Raw genomic sequence first — 18,231 nt, 5'->3', positions numbered from 1 at the left:
TACTGTACTGCTGTTTACATGGATGTTTTGTGCGGGTGCTTTGAAGTGCCTTGCATCGGGAATGAGGAGCAATTGAATTATTTTTTCCTGGGATTATGTAAAGCATGTAACTAGGTGTTGCTTTGATCTATAACGATGTAGCCTCACAGTAGATCATTTTTTATTTGCGTGGAAAAAATGCCCTTTAAATTAATGACAGACATTTGAGTATGGGTTTGAGGATTTTCCGAGCTTCCAAAAATGGTGTTTTCCTTAAATATGATGGGTGAGTAGTGAATATTGATAGACCCTATACAAGACAATATGAGACTTTTTCATTAAGCAACATTGAAAAAGTGTTTACATTCCTTTAAAAGTCTGATGGTTTTTACAATAAAAAATGTTCAAAATGATTATCCTTTCAATGTAGATTTTTTTCTAGCAAGACTTAGTGGTATTCTTTTTCCCTTTAAGCCTAAGATCAGTTTACCTTCTATCATACTTAACATGTTGAATAAGACGCATGATAAAAATCTATGAATACTTTATTTTTTCAGACATTCGTAAAAAATATATTAGTCTACAAAAGACAAAACTGGCAGCCCATTAAAAAACACCTACATGTGAAAAATACATTTAGAAAAATTTTTAAGTGTGTGGATTTAATTGTAATGCAGAGTTAAACAGATTAATTGCTGCTCTCTAGATGAGTTTCTTTCTTTGCAATGATATACTTTGCCTCATCTTGATTTCCAAGAGGAAATAAATCAGTCCTGTTGTCCAAGATACAGTTTGCACTCAGGAGTTTTGTTTTTTATATCTGAATTGTGTAAAAGATCCTGCTCATAAAGAACAACGTCCTGGGAGGCTACAGGTGGACCATTCCACGTTTTTGTACCGGGTATGTTCATAACGTCGTGTTGTATCAGCTGTTGTGGTGATTGAGCTTAAAGACCCCTGCAGGGTCAGGAACAAACCAGCTTTCCCATAAGCCGTTGTGAACACTCGGGAAGTCCCAGGGCTTGTGTCTTCCATTCCAGTGCAGTAATTTAGCCTCCTGCAGAAAATGCTCTGAATATGTGGCGTCTGGACTCCAGCCTTTGTTTAGAGGAAAATAATAGACTCGTTAGGAAACTAAAGTTTCATATTGAAAGTGAATACGACTTCCTGGTAAAAATCAAAGGAGTGAAGTGGGACATCTTCATCTCTTAATTCCAAAAATAAAGGGCTTTTTGTTTTACCTGTGTTTCAGAAATTTTTTAATCTTAAGCGTCCCTGTTTAAACCCAAAATTAATATACTTTACTGTTAAATGGCTTTTTGCTTCCAAACCACTAAAATGAAATTACCTTTCAAATGACTTGTGTGCAGATTTATTTTGCCAGACCATCCTTGATTCTAAAATCAGCACCAACATAGGCCCTTCTGCAAAGAAAAATTCTGTCTTTCCCTTGGAAAGATTCTGCCCCTTCTCGTCAGTTAAGTTAGATATTTCAAAAAATGTAATTTTGAGTCTGTCCCAAGACCATAAAATACTCTTAACCTTATCCATCTTAGTTCCAAATAGCTATTTCCTTCTGGACATTTTTGATAGACACTTTACTTTGATGGGGTTTTCTGTACATTCAGCACATGAAAATATTGATGTTTAACTTAAGAGTGAATCCAACGTTATAAAACAAGTTAGGTAGAATACTCATGTTTTTAACTTCCCCATCTCGTGGGTGTAGTTATGCTCAGGAAAATTGGAAGGTTCTGACAATGAGGCAGAAGCAAATCTATACAAAATCACTGTGACAGGAATTCAGTTTAGCTTCCACAGTTTGTCCTTTTGAAAAGGAGAACGGGGACATGCACTCTGCAGGATTACCTGGGAATTGGAATCAATGCTCACCTTGATCATCAGAACCTAGCCCCGTCTTGGTAATACAGTAGGTACCTGATAAACATAAACCCCAAATTGTCTCCAATTTTAAAATAGCCCCAAATATCTGAAAACAATGATTTTTAGTAACTTCTTTGGCAGCAAAATCTGGATCCCACTCAGGGCATTGCAGAAACAAGAATATGTTAGTTACCTCTTAGAAATTTAAAAGGTCATCGATTTCCAAGTAGGACTGACCCATTGGGATTGTGGCTACTTCAATGAATGTGAAGGTGTCTTCACAGACTGTTCTAAAGAATTTGCATGTGTTAGATAGTTTCTTCCTTTTAAGCACTATATAAAAGTCTTCAATTTACAAAGAAGAAAGTGAAGCACAGGAGACGGAACAGCTTGGTCAAGATCATCGGTATTAGAAAGGGCATTCCTGCCTGTACAAGAACCTTGCCTGTCTGTAGTGAAGAGTGCATTAAAAACTAACAAAGCACAGAGAAAACAACTAAAAAGATGCACTGACAGCTGCCTTGAGTTCATGTTAAGTCATGACCAATTCATTTGGCTTTGTCCACTGTCGGCCACTGGACAAGAGCCACGAAGGCATGTAAAGTCATTTTGACAGCGTTCTAGCTTAGCAGATAGGAGCACACCTATCTGCTAAGCATGACTCTTGATTGCTTTTCATGAATTCCCAGAAACTGCAGCAGCACTTTTATCAGCTGCATCTTTGGAGAAATCAAAGCTAGCAGTGTCAGGTAACAAGCCCGAGGACACCTCAGTAGTCACCTGGAGGGTTCATATTGGAGAACCTGGTGCTGTAGCTCACTGGGTCACTGGAATGCATACTGCCTTGTTTAAAACACCTACCCAGGTGCCTGATGTGCCACAGGGGGTTGATGGTGGAGTGTTTCCCATGAAACACGATCAGCATTGGGGAGGTCGCCACCCCTCCTCCCAGAGAGCTGCTGTAGAGATTTTCCCTACGGAACAGAAAAGCAAACCTTTGGCCTGGAGTCCAATCAAGTCCAATCTTCTAAAGTAATAATGCTCATTATATCATTGGACTATGGTCTTTCATTTTTTTTCAACTTTTGTTTAAAAAATTGTCAAACGACAAACTCCCATTTTTCTCATCTAGATTCACAACATTAGTATTTTGCCTACACAGAAGATCAAATGCTGATTCTACATTATTGATTGTAGAGTAACTTCACTACAATATCAAGACTAATGGAAATAACAATACCCAGATAAAAAGGTGAACAAGGGGCCCTTCCTGGTGGTGCTATGGGTAAGGACACAGCACTGCAAGCAAGCTGCAGCCACCAGGGAGATTTAACCCCTTGTGCCACCAGGGAGACTTAACCCCTTGTGCCACCGGGGGTGGCACAAACATTTCTAACCCCTGAGTTATGCATAGAAAATTAATTGACTTTGTTCTGGAGCATCGAAAAAAATAACATGAGATTTCTACATACTCCACATTTTTTTGCATCCACCTCTCCAGCTGCTTGGTGATTCGCTGGTGCTTCCATTCTGTCATATTGGCAACGATCACACCAGGATTGAAAGAGCAAGTGCTGGGGCTGATGCCCAGGTCCTTTATGGTCTTCTTGCGGTAGTCCAGATAGCCCATGTACGTGGTCTGCAAAGCAACAGCATGCATGCGCTTGACCAGCGGATCTCACTTCTGGAAAACGTTTATTTTCATGAAACCATTGTGTGGTATTTCTACATCTCCAGTGTGAATGGTCATTTCTGGTTTTCTTTGCTGGTTTCCCCTTGTCTCGGGTCCCAAGTGTCCTTCCCAGCACCTGTTCCTGTCTCTTCTAGCACTGACTCCCCAGAGAGCCTGATCCAGACTGGGCTCTGGCCACTAGTGGCGTAGAGAGAGCCCTGACCTCTCTGGAGCCAGCTTCTCTGTCTGCCAACTCTCTGACTCTTGGAGGCTGGGTGCTTACACAGCCGCTCTGGCTTACATCTCCAAATGGATGGTATGCCAAGCCTGCTTCCTGCAAGCTGTCCCTCTTCAGTTAATGGCAACTCAGTCCTGCCAGGTAGTGGCACAAAATATCCTAGGTCATTAGTTTGTCCTTGACACCTCTTTTTTCCCTCTTCATCCAAATGACAGCAAATGCTTGTGATCCCATCTTCCAAAATACACACAGAAACAGACCACTTCTCATGGCCTCTACTGCTTCCTTCTTGGCCCAGGCCATCATTCCGACTCACTGGACTTCTCATGCTCCTAAAGCCCATTTCCCTGCTTTACCCTTTCAACTCCACTGTAGTCTTTGTTACTCATCTGCTCAGGGCCATCCAGTGATTTCCCATCTCGTTCAAAGCTCCTAAAATGACCTACATCTGCCACACCACCTCATCAACTTCTGTCATTCTCCCCCTTGATCCTTCTGTCACACTGACCTCCTTCCTTGTATAAACAAGGTAGACCCCCTGACTCAGGGCCTTTGCACTTGCTACTGCTACCTCTTTCCAGGTATCTGCTTAGGTGTTTGCTTCCGTTCTTTCAGTGCTGGATGCAGCCACACAATCTCAGTTAACCATCCCTGGGTATCTGCTTAGGTGTTTGCTTCCGTTCTTTCAGTGCTGGATGCAGCCACACAATCTCAGTTAACCATCCCTGATTGTGCAATTTAAAACACAAGCCCATCTCCATTTTCCCTTTTTTCTGAATGACTCTTCCCACTAGAATGTAAACTACAAAAAGGAAGGAGTTTTCGTTTTGCTTACTTTCTTACTGGTACCGAAAACAGTGTCAGACACATAACAAGCCCTCAATAGGTAGATGTTGGATGAATGTAATCTGAATGAAGCAGGACCTGGCCAACAGTCCACCTCACTGTAATGCTCAAATGTGATGGGGAAAAGACATGACTTGCAAATTATGTGCTAAGCACTGCCCTAAAACTTTATCTGCATTGCATTAATTGCAGACAATAAATTCACATCTTAATTCTCACAATAGCTGTACAAGGGAAATACCGTTAATACCGTTATTTGACAAAGAAGAGAGAAAATTGGTTTAGCAGTTTGCCCAGAGTCACAAAGCTACTAAGTCAGATGGAGCTGAGATTTTGACACAGTTGGGTCTGGGCCCTAAAGTGGGTCACGTCTTAAATGTCACACATATGAAAGTATTTCCTGGAACGATGTTGGAGAAACAGCCTTAGGTTCATAATAGCATCTAGTATTTTAAGCCATCCGTGGTTTAGGCATTACATGTTGGTTCAGCTTTTCTCATTTCCTCCAGCCTGAGGAACTCTTTCCCCTGAAACAATAATCAGTATTTTCTTCGAATGAAAGGAAGAAAAAGTGATGGTCAAAATTCTGAAAATAGAACCTGCGTTTTCTGGAGTCTTTCTCAGAAAACACTATATCTAACAGTGTGATTACCAGCCCCATAGATGACAGCTGTCATTTTGGAAGCACTCCACGCTGGATGCTGGGACAGCATGCTATTTCATCAGAGCTCTCGTGCCACACATAACAAAATAAATACTGTTGCCATGGCTGGCCATCTTCAGGCCAGGAAAGAGGGACGGGCAGGATTTAGTAACCTGTGGAGGGTGGGGTGGCAATACATGCAGGGGCCCAGAACCTCCAGCCCAGGCCCATGCTCGCACCAGCCGCCCAGACTGGTGCTTCTCACAGTAGCCTGCAGTCCTGTGGAGGCGGGGAGGAACAGCAGCGGGAGGTGGGGGAGACCAGTCCCCAAGACAGAGGACCCACCTGCAGCCCCACGAGTCCGTGCGTGTCCTGAGCCGAGGGCAGGTCACAGTCACCTGAAAAAGCGGCTGCATGGCCCAGGGCCAAGGTGGTGTCATATAGCTCTTGGATATCACCTGCATTTAGAAACACAGGAGTTGCAATATTCTAGCGTTCATGAGGGGCTAAATCGGAGTCTTAGAGCTTAGATAATCCCCAACTTTGCTATGGGAGGAAGGGGCAAGAAGAGAGCATGTGGTCCCTGACATCAAGTGGGTTGGCAATTTACTTGATAAAGTACCTTGTATCTACCTAGGAAAGATAATGAACTCACACATATGCCCTGGCCAGGTTTCTTTCTTTCAGTTGTTCCTGTTGCCAGTGTCTGTTTGCATATGGTAAGAAGGAGAAAGCAACACGTACAAGCCAAAGCTTGTCATCGGGAGACGTGATCCCCCTCTGTCACAGGGTGCAGAGAAAGGAAAGGCCACCGAGCTATTTACTATAGCTGTTGGCATAGAGGCGCACCCAGAAAGCGAACTGTCCAGGGAAGTGATTATCAACCCGTCTCTTCAAAATTGTCCCATGTTTACGCCAATTTACTACACTCCCACTTTAAGCAGCACACGGAGTCACTAGGCAAATGGCTACTTGGAAAATGAAGAGACACAGTGGTTCACCAGCTGCTCCTTCTCCTGGTGTTCTTGACAGTTGGCAAGTACCTTGCACTATTACATCATCATCCAAGTAGATGACTTTCTCATGTTGGTGGATGAGCAGAGGGAGATAAAATCGAACAAAGTTCAGCTGTTAAAACAAACAAACAAAAGCATGGTGATGGGAAGGAAGCGGGGCTGGGTGCCTTCTAGGGGTGCTGGAGGGTCGGCTGGACGGTGGCCTCAGCTCGGTCCATGTCTAGAGCATGACAGAAAAAGGGCTGCAAAGATGCCTCCCCAGAGATTTTTTTCTGGCACCTGACTCATCTGTGGCCGAAACCAGCACTGGACAGTTAGCGGTTCAAGAAGCAAACCCCAGGTGGCTGGGGCTCTGCCACCGTCATCTCTGAAGTGCTGCAGCTGAAGGTCATGGAGGCTCCCTCACCAGGCTGTTAGGCCGCACGGAGCTGCCCTCTTCTACTCAGCAGTTATGACGGTTGTGAAGGAGATCAGCCTTAAACACGAGGGCAGGAGCAGGCACACACCACACACACCACACACACATACCACACGCACCACATGCATACACACCACACACATACACACCACACACATACACACCATACACATATATACCACACACCACACACGTACACACCACACACACCACACCACACACAGCACACATGTACATGCCACACACCACATGCACCACACATGTACATACCACACGCATACCACAAGTGTACATGCCACATACCACATGCACCACACATGTGTGTATGCATATCACACTCACCACACATACACATACCACATAAATACACATATACACACCACACATACACACCACAAATGCACACAGCCTATATACATACACACCACACACCACAAATGTATATATACACACCACACATATATTCCACACACACCAAATACATACACACATACACACCACATGCCACAAACACACACAATCGATACACATACACACCACACACCTCAAATGCATACATAAACACTACACGTGTACCATACACACCACACACACACCACAGACCCCCCACATACACACCCCACATAGCATACACACACCATGTGCATACACACACCACACACATACATACAACATCCCACACATGCGCACATACCACAGACACAGGCATCATCCCAACATGTTCCACCTCTTCTTGGGCCAGACAAAGTGAGAGAAACTTGGGGCAAGTGGGAGTTGTAGTCACATGACTCTTTAATCCAAAGTCCCCACTCAGCTTCACTGTGAGAATAAATCTCCCGAGCTGAGGAAAAAAACCTTGTAAAAAGGGTTTAGAATTTAGTGCATTTTCAAGAGCGGGTTTAAGGAACAACTACAATTTTATGCTGTGTTTTCTGGTTTTGCCATCAAAAACACTAATCTTTAGTAGGAGGGCTCTTGTGTAAGAACTTTTAATAAAATAAAGATTCCCAAAGGTAGGGAAAAGTTGGCGTCTCCTGGAAATATTGTTTTAGTCCATTCTATGACGTCTATAATCCGTCATGCTATTTTTCCTTAGCTACTAGGCTGTTCTAAGTTAAATTTAATGTCTAATTGCAGCACACACAACCTGTGACTTGGGGATATTTTTTCTGGCCTCCCTTTGCGGTCCCCAGCTCCTCACCTCACATTCATACACATGATACATCTTATGTTTTCTTATACTTCATTTCTCATTATATTTATGTAACACATCTTGAATCCTTTCTGGTGCAGGTGGCTTATAAATTATAAATAAGTGGGGTTGGTGGCACACTAACTGGGAGGCTGCTGGAACATTCCATCTGTGTGCCAGCAACTACCATTCCACATTGAGCAAGGTTCTCCCCTAGGACTGTCCCTGCCATGCAAAGATTCCTACTCACAGGCTGGAGCAATTCGGGCCTTGATGAGTCTGGTCTGATCTTCCCTTTGAGGACCATCGGGTTGAATTCCACAATTTTAAAGTTTATTTCTCTCAGTTTAGAATGCTCAATCCATTTTCTAAAGAGATGACAGAACACTTAGTGCACACCTCCAACCTTCCCTCAATTTGCCTATTGCCTCAGAATCAATCTGTGGCTTTCTTAAAAAGTTAAAAATAAAATGTGTGTAGTCTCAGTAGAGCTCAGTCTATAAATCTTTCTGCTCCCAGTCCTCCTCCACCCCCCCAATCTGGTCTTTCCCTTTTTAAAATTTTATTGACATTCACATATTCTTCCAGCAAAGGAAATGAAGCTAGAGAGCAATAACCAAATGCCCCCTCCCCAGATCCACAGGAAACTGAAAGAACAAGTGTCCCTGTCTCATAAAGCAACATCTGTGGTTGTCAGTACAATCTTCGCCATGTGCGAACAGGGCTGTAATTTTATGAAGTGGGACGTGCTGAATGTTCTCCTGTGAATGACGTCATTATAATTCGGCTGCTTTGACTCCAAGGATGATCTGAATTTCCCCTTGTCTTTGTCTCTATCTCTCAGGCTTCCCCATCTGTCCTCATTCCTGTCTTCTCCTCCTGACCCCAGCATCTACCCTTACATTTTTTCAGTCATGCAGAACTCTTTTTATCCAATTCATCGTTAAGATTCTTGGTAGAAATAACTTCAAAAGAAAACTTTCATTGACTAAATTCGCATGGGGAGTATTTGTGCTTGATTAAAAAGCAACAAAAGGGCCCTCCCTGGTGGTGTGGTGAGTTAAAGCACTAAGAAGCTAAAGCCACTTCCGCATGAGTTCATTCCCCACCTGCCCCGGAGGTGACCCACATGGCGAGGCAGACCTCTCCTGACCTGCCCGCTGTTCCCCTCAGCAGTGTACTTTATCGATCCGCCTGTCCTGCTCCCCACTCTGTCTCTGGTAAATCCTCTCAACCTTTGCACCACTGTCCTGTACCCCAGTTCTATGTGCATAAATAAATAAATCTTTTTTTTAAAAAAGCAACAAAAGAGAAAAATCTTAGGAACAAATAACAAATCTACAGGGCCCTTCCTGGTGGTGTAACAGGTTAAAGCATAGCACTACAGCATGAGTTCAATCCCTGGCCAGGGAGTTGACCCACATGGCACAGCAGACCTCTCCTGACCTGCCCACTGCTCCCCTCAGCAGAGTATTTCAGTCCATCTGCCTGTTCTGCTCCCCACTCTATCTCTGGTGAATCTTCTCACCCCCACACACCTCTCTGGTCTGTACCCCCAGTTCTGTATGCATAAATAAATAGTTTTTTTCTTTTTAAAAAGGAAATATAAACTTAAGATATGTTAAAAAAATAGATCTGTAGGCCCTCCCTGGTGGCGCAGCAGGTTAAAGCACAGCACTGAGAATCTAAAGCCGCTTCCTCATGAGTTCGATTCCCGCCTGCCCCGGAGGTGACCACATGGCGTGGCAGACCTCTCCTGACCCGCCCGCTGCTCCCCTCAGCAGTGTACTTCGTCGATCTGCCTGTTCTGCTCCCCACTCTGTCTCTGGTGAATCCTCTCACTCTCCGCATCTCTGGCCTGTACCCCAGTTCTGTATGAATAAATAAATAAATCTTTAAAAAAAATAGATCTGTGAACTTGGAACCATAAAAATCAATCATTCACACAGCATCAATAAAAGTGCCCTCCCCAAAAAAAGTCATGTCAATAAGAAAGATTTAGACAACTCAATTCAGTATAGGCAAGAGACTTGAACTAGCACATCCAAATGATGATTTCATGAGTAGAGCAAGGGAATTAGATAATTAAAAAAAAGATTTATTTATTTGTGCATACAAAACTAGGGTGCAGGCCAGAGGTGCAGGGGTGGTGAGAGGATTCACCAGAGACAGAGTGGGGAGCAGAACAGGCAGATGGACGAAGTACACTGCTGAGGGGAGCAGCAGGCGGGCCAGGAGAGGTCTGCCACACCATGTGGGTCAGCTCCAGGGCCAGGGATGGAACTCAGCACTAAAGCAGTTGCTGCTTGCTTGCAGTGCTGCGCTTTAACCTGTGGCGCCACCAGGAAGGGCCTTAGACAATTTTTAAATTTTGAGTTATACATCAATGAGAAGAGTTTTTAAAATATTTTAATGGTGTGGTGAATTAGACAACCAAGAATGCGAAACAGTGCAAACGTCATAAAGTATTGGGGCTCACTATTCTCTTTGAAACCCTTACTGGGAACACACTGCCTATGTCACCCTTTTGGGTTGGTTATCTGCTTTCATTCCCATTGAGGTATAATTGGCAGTAATAAGTGATAGAGGAGAGTGAGAATTGACAAAGAGAAAGCTAGAAAACGCAAGAAGAGCTAGACAGCTCTCAGTAGCCAAAGTACATTTAGATTGGGGTAAAGTCTAGTGCTGCTATTCCAGAAGACATTTCATTGTAAAAGTCATCCATAAATACATTCATTAAGACCTTCTCCTTAATGAACCATGGATGTAACCAAAACACTTTGAACATCCCTTTATCTCTGCTCCCACCTGCCCCCCAACCCCGAGATAGTCACTGTTAACAATTGGGCAGCTTTCCAATTGGGGGTCTTTCCCTCTACAGAGACAAATATATGTACATGTTCACATTTATAGTTTGGCGTTTTTGATCTTCATTGTTACAGGCTCATTGTTGTGTTTGCTTCTTGTGTCTTAAATTCATAAAATGAAAACTCATCCCCAGTGTGTGGTATTGAGGTGAGCGCTTTGGGAGGTGATTAGGTCATGAGTGTAAAGCCCTCTTGAATGAGTTTAGTGCCTTGTGAAAGAGACCCCAGGAACTCCCTAGGCCCCTCCTCCCTGTTTAGAACCCAGCCCAGAGCAGCCTCTTTCAAACAGAAAGTGGGTTCTTGTTGGAAAGCCTCCTCTAACTAGACATCACATCTGCTAGCACCTTTATCTTGCACTTCCCAGGCTCCAGAACTTGAGAAATCAGTTTCTACTACTGATAAGCCCGGGTCTATGGTATTCTGCTACAGCAGTCAATGGCCTTCATAACATGGGCCATTCCACATGCTGATACAGCAACTGGCATTTTCCACGTGACAACAATCTGCTTCCATGTCAGTATATGCACGTTACCTTTTTTCTTTTTTAACAGTCAGGTCATATCCCCAGTACACTTAAATACTCTTCCATTGATGGACAGCTAAGCACTAAGCCATTTTTGTGTATTATTTCCCACAATGCTGAAATTAACTTTGTTGTACATATGTTTTGGTAATATGTGCTAGAATTTCTGCTGCACAGATTCCTAACAGTGGAAATGGGATAATGAGTTGAACTATATACACACGTATCCCTTTAATAGATCTTGACGTATCACCCAATTTGCAAAGTGTACTTGATATAAACAAAGAATAAACATGTTCAATTTCCTACCTGAATAGTGTACTATTTAATTTTTACCATCCTAGTAAGTGCAAAATTACATTATTGCTGTTTTATTTTATACTTCTGTATTAGTAATGCAGAACATCTGTTGCTGACCATGTGGTTTGCATATTTTTTCTTCTGTGAGTATTTCTTCTATGCCCAGTTTTCAATTAATGTTTATGCTTCTAAAGCTTTTTTTCTAAGAAGTATATATATATTTGGGGGACTGGTCTTTTGTTTACATACATGTTGATAAAATTTCACCTGATAGTGTAATTAATATTACTTATGAAGTTTTTCATTATTATATGCTTTTAAGTGTTATGCAGTCAAATTGGTTGACTTTTTCTTATGATATTTGGGCTCAGGGAGCCATGCTCCATACAAAGATTATACAAATAGCCTGCATTTAAACAATTCCTTTAAAATTTGATTTTCTGCTTATTACTTCTAAATCTAACTATATTTTATTCTCTAACATGGTATATGATAGGAAATGGAACAGTTTGTAATTCAAAAATTATAATTAGTGACAATGATGAACTATAGTAAGCTGACTAAGAAAGCAGAGAAGAAAGAAGCCATGTAGAAAGACAGAATATTATATAAACTTGGCATTCCTAAGTTATTAAACAACTTGTTTCTGTAGGATGATACACTGCCCTACCAGAAATTAATAAGGAATTAATTTTTTCAGCTCAGCAATGTGTTTGTCAACATATACAACCAACTAAATCTCAGGTTATACCCTCATTCACTTGAATAACATTTAGCAAGCCAAAAGAAAATAATTCATATGAGGATAAAAAGGAAGAAGGAAGATTAAAGAAAATCAAAAACCCCACACAGATTACCGTATTCGAGACAAAGTATTCCGGAGTCCAACTACATAGAACAAAATGTTGGCGTCGGTGTTGCTGTAGATGCTATTGATGGCAGCCATGGCCGCGCCCATTCTCCCTGCTGCTGCACAGATCACCACCGGAATTTCCTCTTCCACTTCCTCTGGTGTCTCAGAGTCGTCATCTGGAAACATCAAAATCAGTGTCTTAGAACACAAAGGAATTTCACTGTAGTCAGTTAACTTGTTTTGCACACTCCTGAGTGAAGATAGCATAGTGCAGAAGAGGCTACAGATTGCTTTCCAATATCTAGTTTCTCTTCCTCCCCTTAGAAATAGAATGTTGGAATTTTACCCGATGCAGAGCCAGCCACCAACTATGCCTGACTCCCTTGCAGCTCTATGAGATCAAGTTCTGATCAATGGGTTATCAGTGCAAGTAATGTGAAGGGTTTGTCTTAAACAAACTGACTTATTATGGCCCTTTTTTTCCCCTTATTATGGCCATGGACTGGTATGCTGAGATGATGGCTGGAGTTAGAGCAGCCACTTTGGATCACGAGGTGCCAAAATTCCTGTTAAGGACAACAGAATCATTAAATAGAACGAATCTTGATCTGAATGATTGCATCTAGCTCACTGGGTGGCACATCAAACATCCCTTGAGAGAGAAAACAAACTTGTATCTTGTAGGCCAAAAAAACAGATAAAACTTGTAGGCAACTATAAATCTGACGCTTAAAGCAGTGGGTGAGGAGAAGAAAGGATTAAAATGGGCAAGAAGAGCACAAGGGACTATGGGGATCATTAACAGGTGATGGGATGGTGGGATGTTTACAGGGACTACACTTAAGAGGAGACATCAAATACTGTACAAAAAGGAACAGCAATGTAAAAAAATTAAATGTTAATAAAAGGACAAAATTCCTTCCATTTTGCTTATGTCACTATTATCTCAGTGCTTTTTTTAAAGAAGTCAATTGGATATCCTAGCAATCGCAGTTAAAACGTGAAGAAATGACACGTTCTCTTCCCTCACTTGGGATGTCTACCTTGTCTGAGTGCTATAATGTAGGCTGTTTGTGATCTTCCTTTCTTTATTCCCTAGTTGAGTCTCAAAAGTTAATTGCAAGCGAAAAGAGGTAAAAGAAAGGGCCTGACTCACATACAAGATAAATAATGCAATATTCTTCTGAGTTTTGGCTATGATATAAAATACTGCTCTGTAGCAGCACATTCTGGCATCACTATATCTCAACAGGGCAAGAGTAAGTTCATTGTTTTGTTCACTGGTGTGTGTCTAAAGACTCTCACTTAAGAGGAAAAAAAAGTGTGAAATGAATGCATGTCACACACAGAATGGTAATTGTACTTGTCTTTGGCCACTACAGCTACAGGTAATATTTTTCCCTTGCATATTTTCCCTACGTGAGTATATAAGCTTGACTAGTATTAAGAGTAAAATCATTAAAAATATAATAAACATGGCCCTCCCTGGTGGCGCAGCGGGTTAAAGCACAGCACTAAGAAGCTAAAGCCGCTTCCGCATGAGTTCGATTCCCGCCTGCCCTGGAGGTGACCACATGGCGTGGCAGACCTCTCCTGACCCGCCCGCTGCTCCCCTCAGCAGTGTACTTCGTCGATCTGCCTATTCTGCTCCCTACTCTGTCTCTGGTGAAGCCTCTCGCTGCCCCTGAGCCTCTGGCCTGTACCCCAGTTCTGTATGCACAAATAAATAAATCTTTAAAAAATATATATATATATATAATAAACACTGTACTCGCCCTTGTTAGTTTTTGTGCAGCTTGACTGTGTGAGCTGATTTTGCCTTCTCAGAAATTTACCCTTGAGGAGGGAAATGGGCCACCTCAGAGCAAATGGGAGAGCATCTAAGATTAACACAGAATCTTTTAAAGTTGAGTTAGGAGGCAGCTGGTGCCCTGGTGGGGGTGAACCAGCAGGGAGGGGAGAGAAGAAAGTATTTGAGAAACTCTGCAGGAAGAGAGACAGCCACTGCAAGTGGGGAGCAAGAACTGGACAGCTGCACCCATGGGGAGCTTATCAGAAATGCAAGTACTCAGGTGCTGATTAAAAACAAAACTTTGTGTTTGAACAGCCCCTGTGTGATTTCCATCCATGCTAACGTCTGAGGTGCACAGATCTTTCTAGAGCATAGCTGCCTGATTCGTTGCCCATGTCTGAGTCCAGAGACTGAAAGGACTTAATGGGAGACATTAAAGCACTTTCTTAGCTCATCTGGAGGGATCCATGCTTACCTGCTTCATTTTTAAAATAAATTTCTCAATGTACTGGACTATGGTGATGGCACATGGGCGATATGGTGATGGGAAACCCAAGGGGATTGCAACTGAGATGGAAAAATGCACAAAAATATGTAAAAATAAACTAATATAATAAAAAAATTAAAAGAAAAAAATAAATTTCTCTATGGTGATAAATACCCTTAAAGTGAAATCTGCCATCCTAACCATGCATAAGGGCACAGCTCAGGGGCATTAAATCCTTTCACACTGTAATGCGAACATCACCACCATCAGCCCCAGGATTGTTCAACTTGTAAAACTGAAACTCCCCACAGTCCCTCCCCTGACCCCTGGTGACCAACAGGTCTTAATATCGCCTATAGAGGAGTCTCACAGTCTTTGGGTGACTGGCTGATTTCCCTTTGCGTACCTGCTTCATTCTTGAGCACCATCGCTTTGTGAACTTTCTTATACAGAATCCCACAGAGCGTCACAATCAAAAGAAACAGCAACACCTGATTAACTGAAATAAAAATAGAAACACACTCAAGTTTTAATTTGAAATTGTGGACAAGTTCAGAACAGCTGTGTGAGTAACGCCTTTCCTGACAGGCCAGGCGCTGGCCAGGAATCCTTCCTGTAGCTCAGAGCATGTGGAATTAAGAGAGAGCCTGGGATGATCCTTGATGCTCATGGGTACACAGCAGTCGTTAAGGAGGGTCCAGAGCTAGACCCAGGCAGTCTGAAGGCAGAGGCTACCACATTAACTTTGCCTCCGCGGATGAACACTTTGTTTCTAATACTAGCCCACACTTAAATAACCCTGATAGTCAGCCAGTGCTTATTTGACTGTAAGATCTTAGCTGTTATAATACAGCTGTTTCTCAGTTAATACAACCACTGGTTAAGAATGGAGTGCAGAAAATTCTTGTCCTGAGTAAGAGGTGAAGGAATATAGGATCCACTTACAGTAAAAATTGTTATAGTTTATCTGAAATCCAAATCTAACTGCACCCGTCGTATATTTTTATTTGTTTCATGGGACAACGCTGTCTTGAGGGTAACAGCTCTTTTCCCACAGACTCACCAACTGCTGGATCTACAATCAGGGACAAATCCATGTTTTGATGGAGTTTGAGGATTATATAACTTGAGGTGACTCTTTAGATTAAAAATATAGGATTACAAATGCTAAGTTAGAGAGGAATGTGAATGTTTCTTTCAATGAAAAAGTAGATTTTTTTCAAGGAATAGGCAATATGTCATCGCAAAACAAAACCCTTAGCTTTCCACAGGAATCACTCTGAAATGAAGGGCTCAAAACTGCCCATTGGAAACTATTTATTAGAATCAAAAAGCCCAAACTGAGCATCAAAACAATGCTCTAACTTATTTGTTCCATCAATTTTCAAAAGTTGTAACCTTACTTTTTCGTAAGAAAGCCATGTGCATTCACGTGGACAAAAAAATGTGACCTGTGGATTAAAAAACAAACTTTTGTTTAAAAAAGAATCAACTCAAAAGTCATCGAACAATTAAAGACTATAACTTTGTCTACTTTCTATGGACTGTGCAAATCATTTTCTACTGTGCTGAATCTAGAACTGGGGAAACTAAGTATTTCTTGAATATCACTTACCTCTTCGGTTGGTTTCTCTGGCTGTACAAACCATAGGCAATCTTTTTTGTCTTCAGGCTTTTTTTCGTTTTTTAAACTCTTTCCAAAATGAGCTGGCCCAACCCTCTCGGTTAGTAGACCAGAAGGCACTATATAAGTATCAAGCAAAAAAATGTTTTGTAATCTAAAATATCAAGTCATGCCTATTTCTTTTGCTATCATAACACCCTTCCTTTGGTAACAAATCTTACATTTCCTCAGGAATCCCTTGTAAAAACAAAATGAGCTTGCTTTACATTCAAGTTATTCATCTATTAAGTATTGAGAGCTTATTAAAGCCCAGCTTGTGCTACAAATTAGAAATGCACCGTATGAATAAATCAGTCCCTGTTCCTATCATCATGGAGTTTTCAGTCTAATGGAGGAACCATTTTGAAATGTGACAGAATAATGAGACTATGTAAGGGACACAACAGAGGTGCAGGATAAAGATGAACAGCGGTGGAGAGCACATTGGGAAGAAAAATCAGGAAACGTCTCCCTGAGGAAATGACTTCTGAACAGAATGAAGGGAAAGTAGGAGTCAAATGAGGTAGTCACGAGTGCAGAAGAGCTCCGGGTGAAGGGAAGAGCTAGAGCAAATGTCCTGTTGTATTCTAGATACTGCAGTAAAGTCACTTGACTGCAATATAGTGTATTGAGGGGGAGACCGGCCAGAACAGGCTGGGAGAGGTAAACAGTGGTGTCTGTAAGGCATTTGGATTTTATTTTAAATGAATTTAACTGCCCTCTGTCCTCATTAACGTTATAAAATGATGTTTTTCCAACATTCCCAAAGAAATTCTGATGATAAAGGAGAGTGACAGCAAAGTCAGTCACAATAAGCTCAAACCATTGTTCAGGTTTTCTGTTTTACCTTTAAATGCATATAAGTTGTGCAAAAATGTGGCAAAGTAATAGTTCCCTTCACTTACAGCAGCATTACCTTTGGGGAGAAAACTCTGTTATCAGATCAAGATCCTCTGTGCATAGCTAGGAGGGTGGTGGTTCTAGCTCCAGCCAGGGAGTGAGAGAAAGCAAAAAGGTTCCAAGCAAATGATGCATCAGAATCCTGGCACTCCGCAGCTACCAGCAGCAACTGGGTGTAAGGAGGAGGAAGATCTGTGAAGAGCTGCTGTTTGACTTAACTTGAAATAGCAATAAGCTTGCAAAACCAGTGAAGACCTGCAACAGAGCACTGCGATGTTAAAATATCTGATTTCTGGCCCTCCCTGGTGGCTCAGCGGGTTAAAGCACAGCACTAAGAAGCTAAAGCCACTTCTGCATGAGTTCGATCCCGCCTGCACCGGAGGTGACCACATGGCGCGAAGACCTCTCCTGACCCGCCCACTGCTCCCCTCAGCAGTGTACATCTCTGACCTGTACCCTAGTTCTGTATGAATAAATAAATAAATCTTTAAAAAAATATATCTGATTTCTACTAGTGATGAAGTGACAGATACTGCAGTGACAGGATTCCACTATTGGAGGAAATGTCTGATTTTAATGAGGTTAGTAACGATAAAGATTATTTTTCTTTCTGAAGTAATGAAATCCTTTAAAATTTATCTATGGATCCTTTGAGGGTTGTCCATCCCTGTTAAAGGTTAAAACCCCTGGGCTAAGTTGACTCAAGCAACGTGTGGGTTAAGATGTCTAAGATGTCACAGAAGAGAGGTATGTGTTTTACCATCCAGAGAAGCTGCTGTGATCAGGAAATTTGCCACATTTGTCTTGGGGTTTTTGGAGCCTCAGGTCACAGCATCGTGCTCTGGGGCAAAATTCAGCCACCTGGGAAGCTGGTCGAAGCAAACACAAGGGCACACTGACTCTGGTGACCCAAGAGGTGAGGGAAAGAAAGTTGTCCAAGGAAGACCGGAGACCGGGC

General features: G+C 42.2%; 1 protein-coding gene across 3 annotated transcripts in view; it reads right to left on the bottom strand.

Moving 5' to 3' along the window:
* Positions 1-790: 790 nt before the first annotated feature.
* GLT8D2 (glycosyltransferase 8 domain containing 2) overlaps positions 791-18,231 on the bottom strand; it is a 26,647-nt gene continuing 9,206 nt past the window's right edge. The window contains exons 2-11 of one of the 3 annotated variants that reach the window (XM_012720610.1): positions 16,326-16,453; positions 16,114-16,161; positions 15,117-15,209; positions 12,436-12,607; positions 8,139-8,256; positions 6,306-6,390; positions 5,608-5,720; positions 3,336-3,502; positions 2,725-2,837; positions 791-1,077 (exon numbers count right to left, since the gene is read on the bottom strand). In XM_012720610.1, coding sequence (XP_012576064.1) covers positions 905-1,077; positions 2,725-2,837; positions 3,336-3,502; positions 5,608-5,720; positions 6,306-6,390; positions 8,139-8,256; positions 12,436-12,607; positions 15,117-15,209; positions 16,114-16,138 — 1,059 coding nt within the window. In that variant the 5' untranslated portion in view covers positions 16,139-16,161; positions 16,326-16,453 and the 3' untranslated portion in view covers positions 791-904. Of the gene's footprint in view, positions 1,078-2,724; positions 2,838-3,335; positions 3,503-5,607; positions 5,721-6,305; positions 6,391-8,138; positions 8,257-12,435; positions 12,608-15,116; positions 15,210-16,113; positions 16,162-16,325; positions 16,454-17,289; positions 17,443-18,231 lie in introns of all 3 variants that reach the window. The other 2 variants (XM_012720609.1, XM_012720608.1) reach the window with 2 other exon arrangements.

Source organism: Condylura cristata, unplaced genomic scaffold (genome assembly GCF_000260355.1).
Source record: "Condylura cristata isolate star-nosed mole 26May11 unplaced genomic scaffold, ConCri1.0 scaffold00004, whole genome shotgun sequence".
Lineage (NCBI taxonomy): Eukaryota > Metazoa > Chordata > Mammalia > Eulipotyphla > Talpidae > Condylura > Condylura cristata.
The sequence above is the reverse complement of the archived record's forward strand: the minus strand, read 5'-3'. Positions and strand labels throughout refer to the sequence as shown.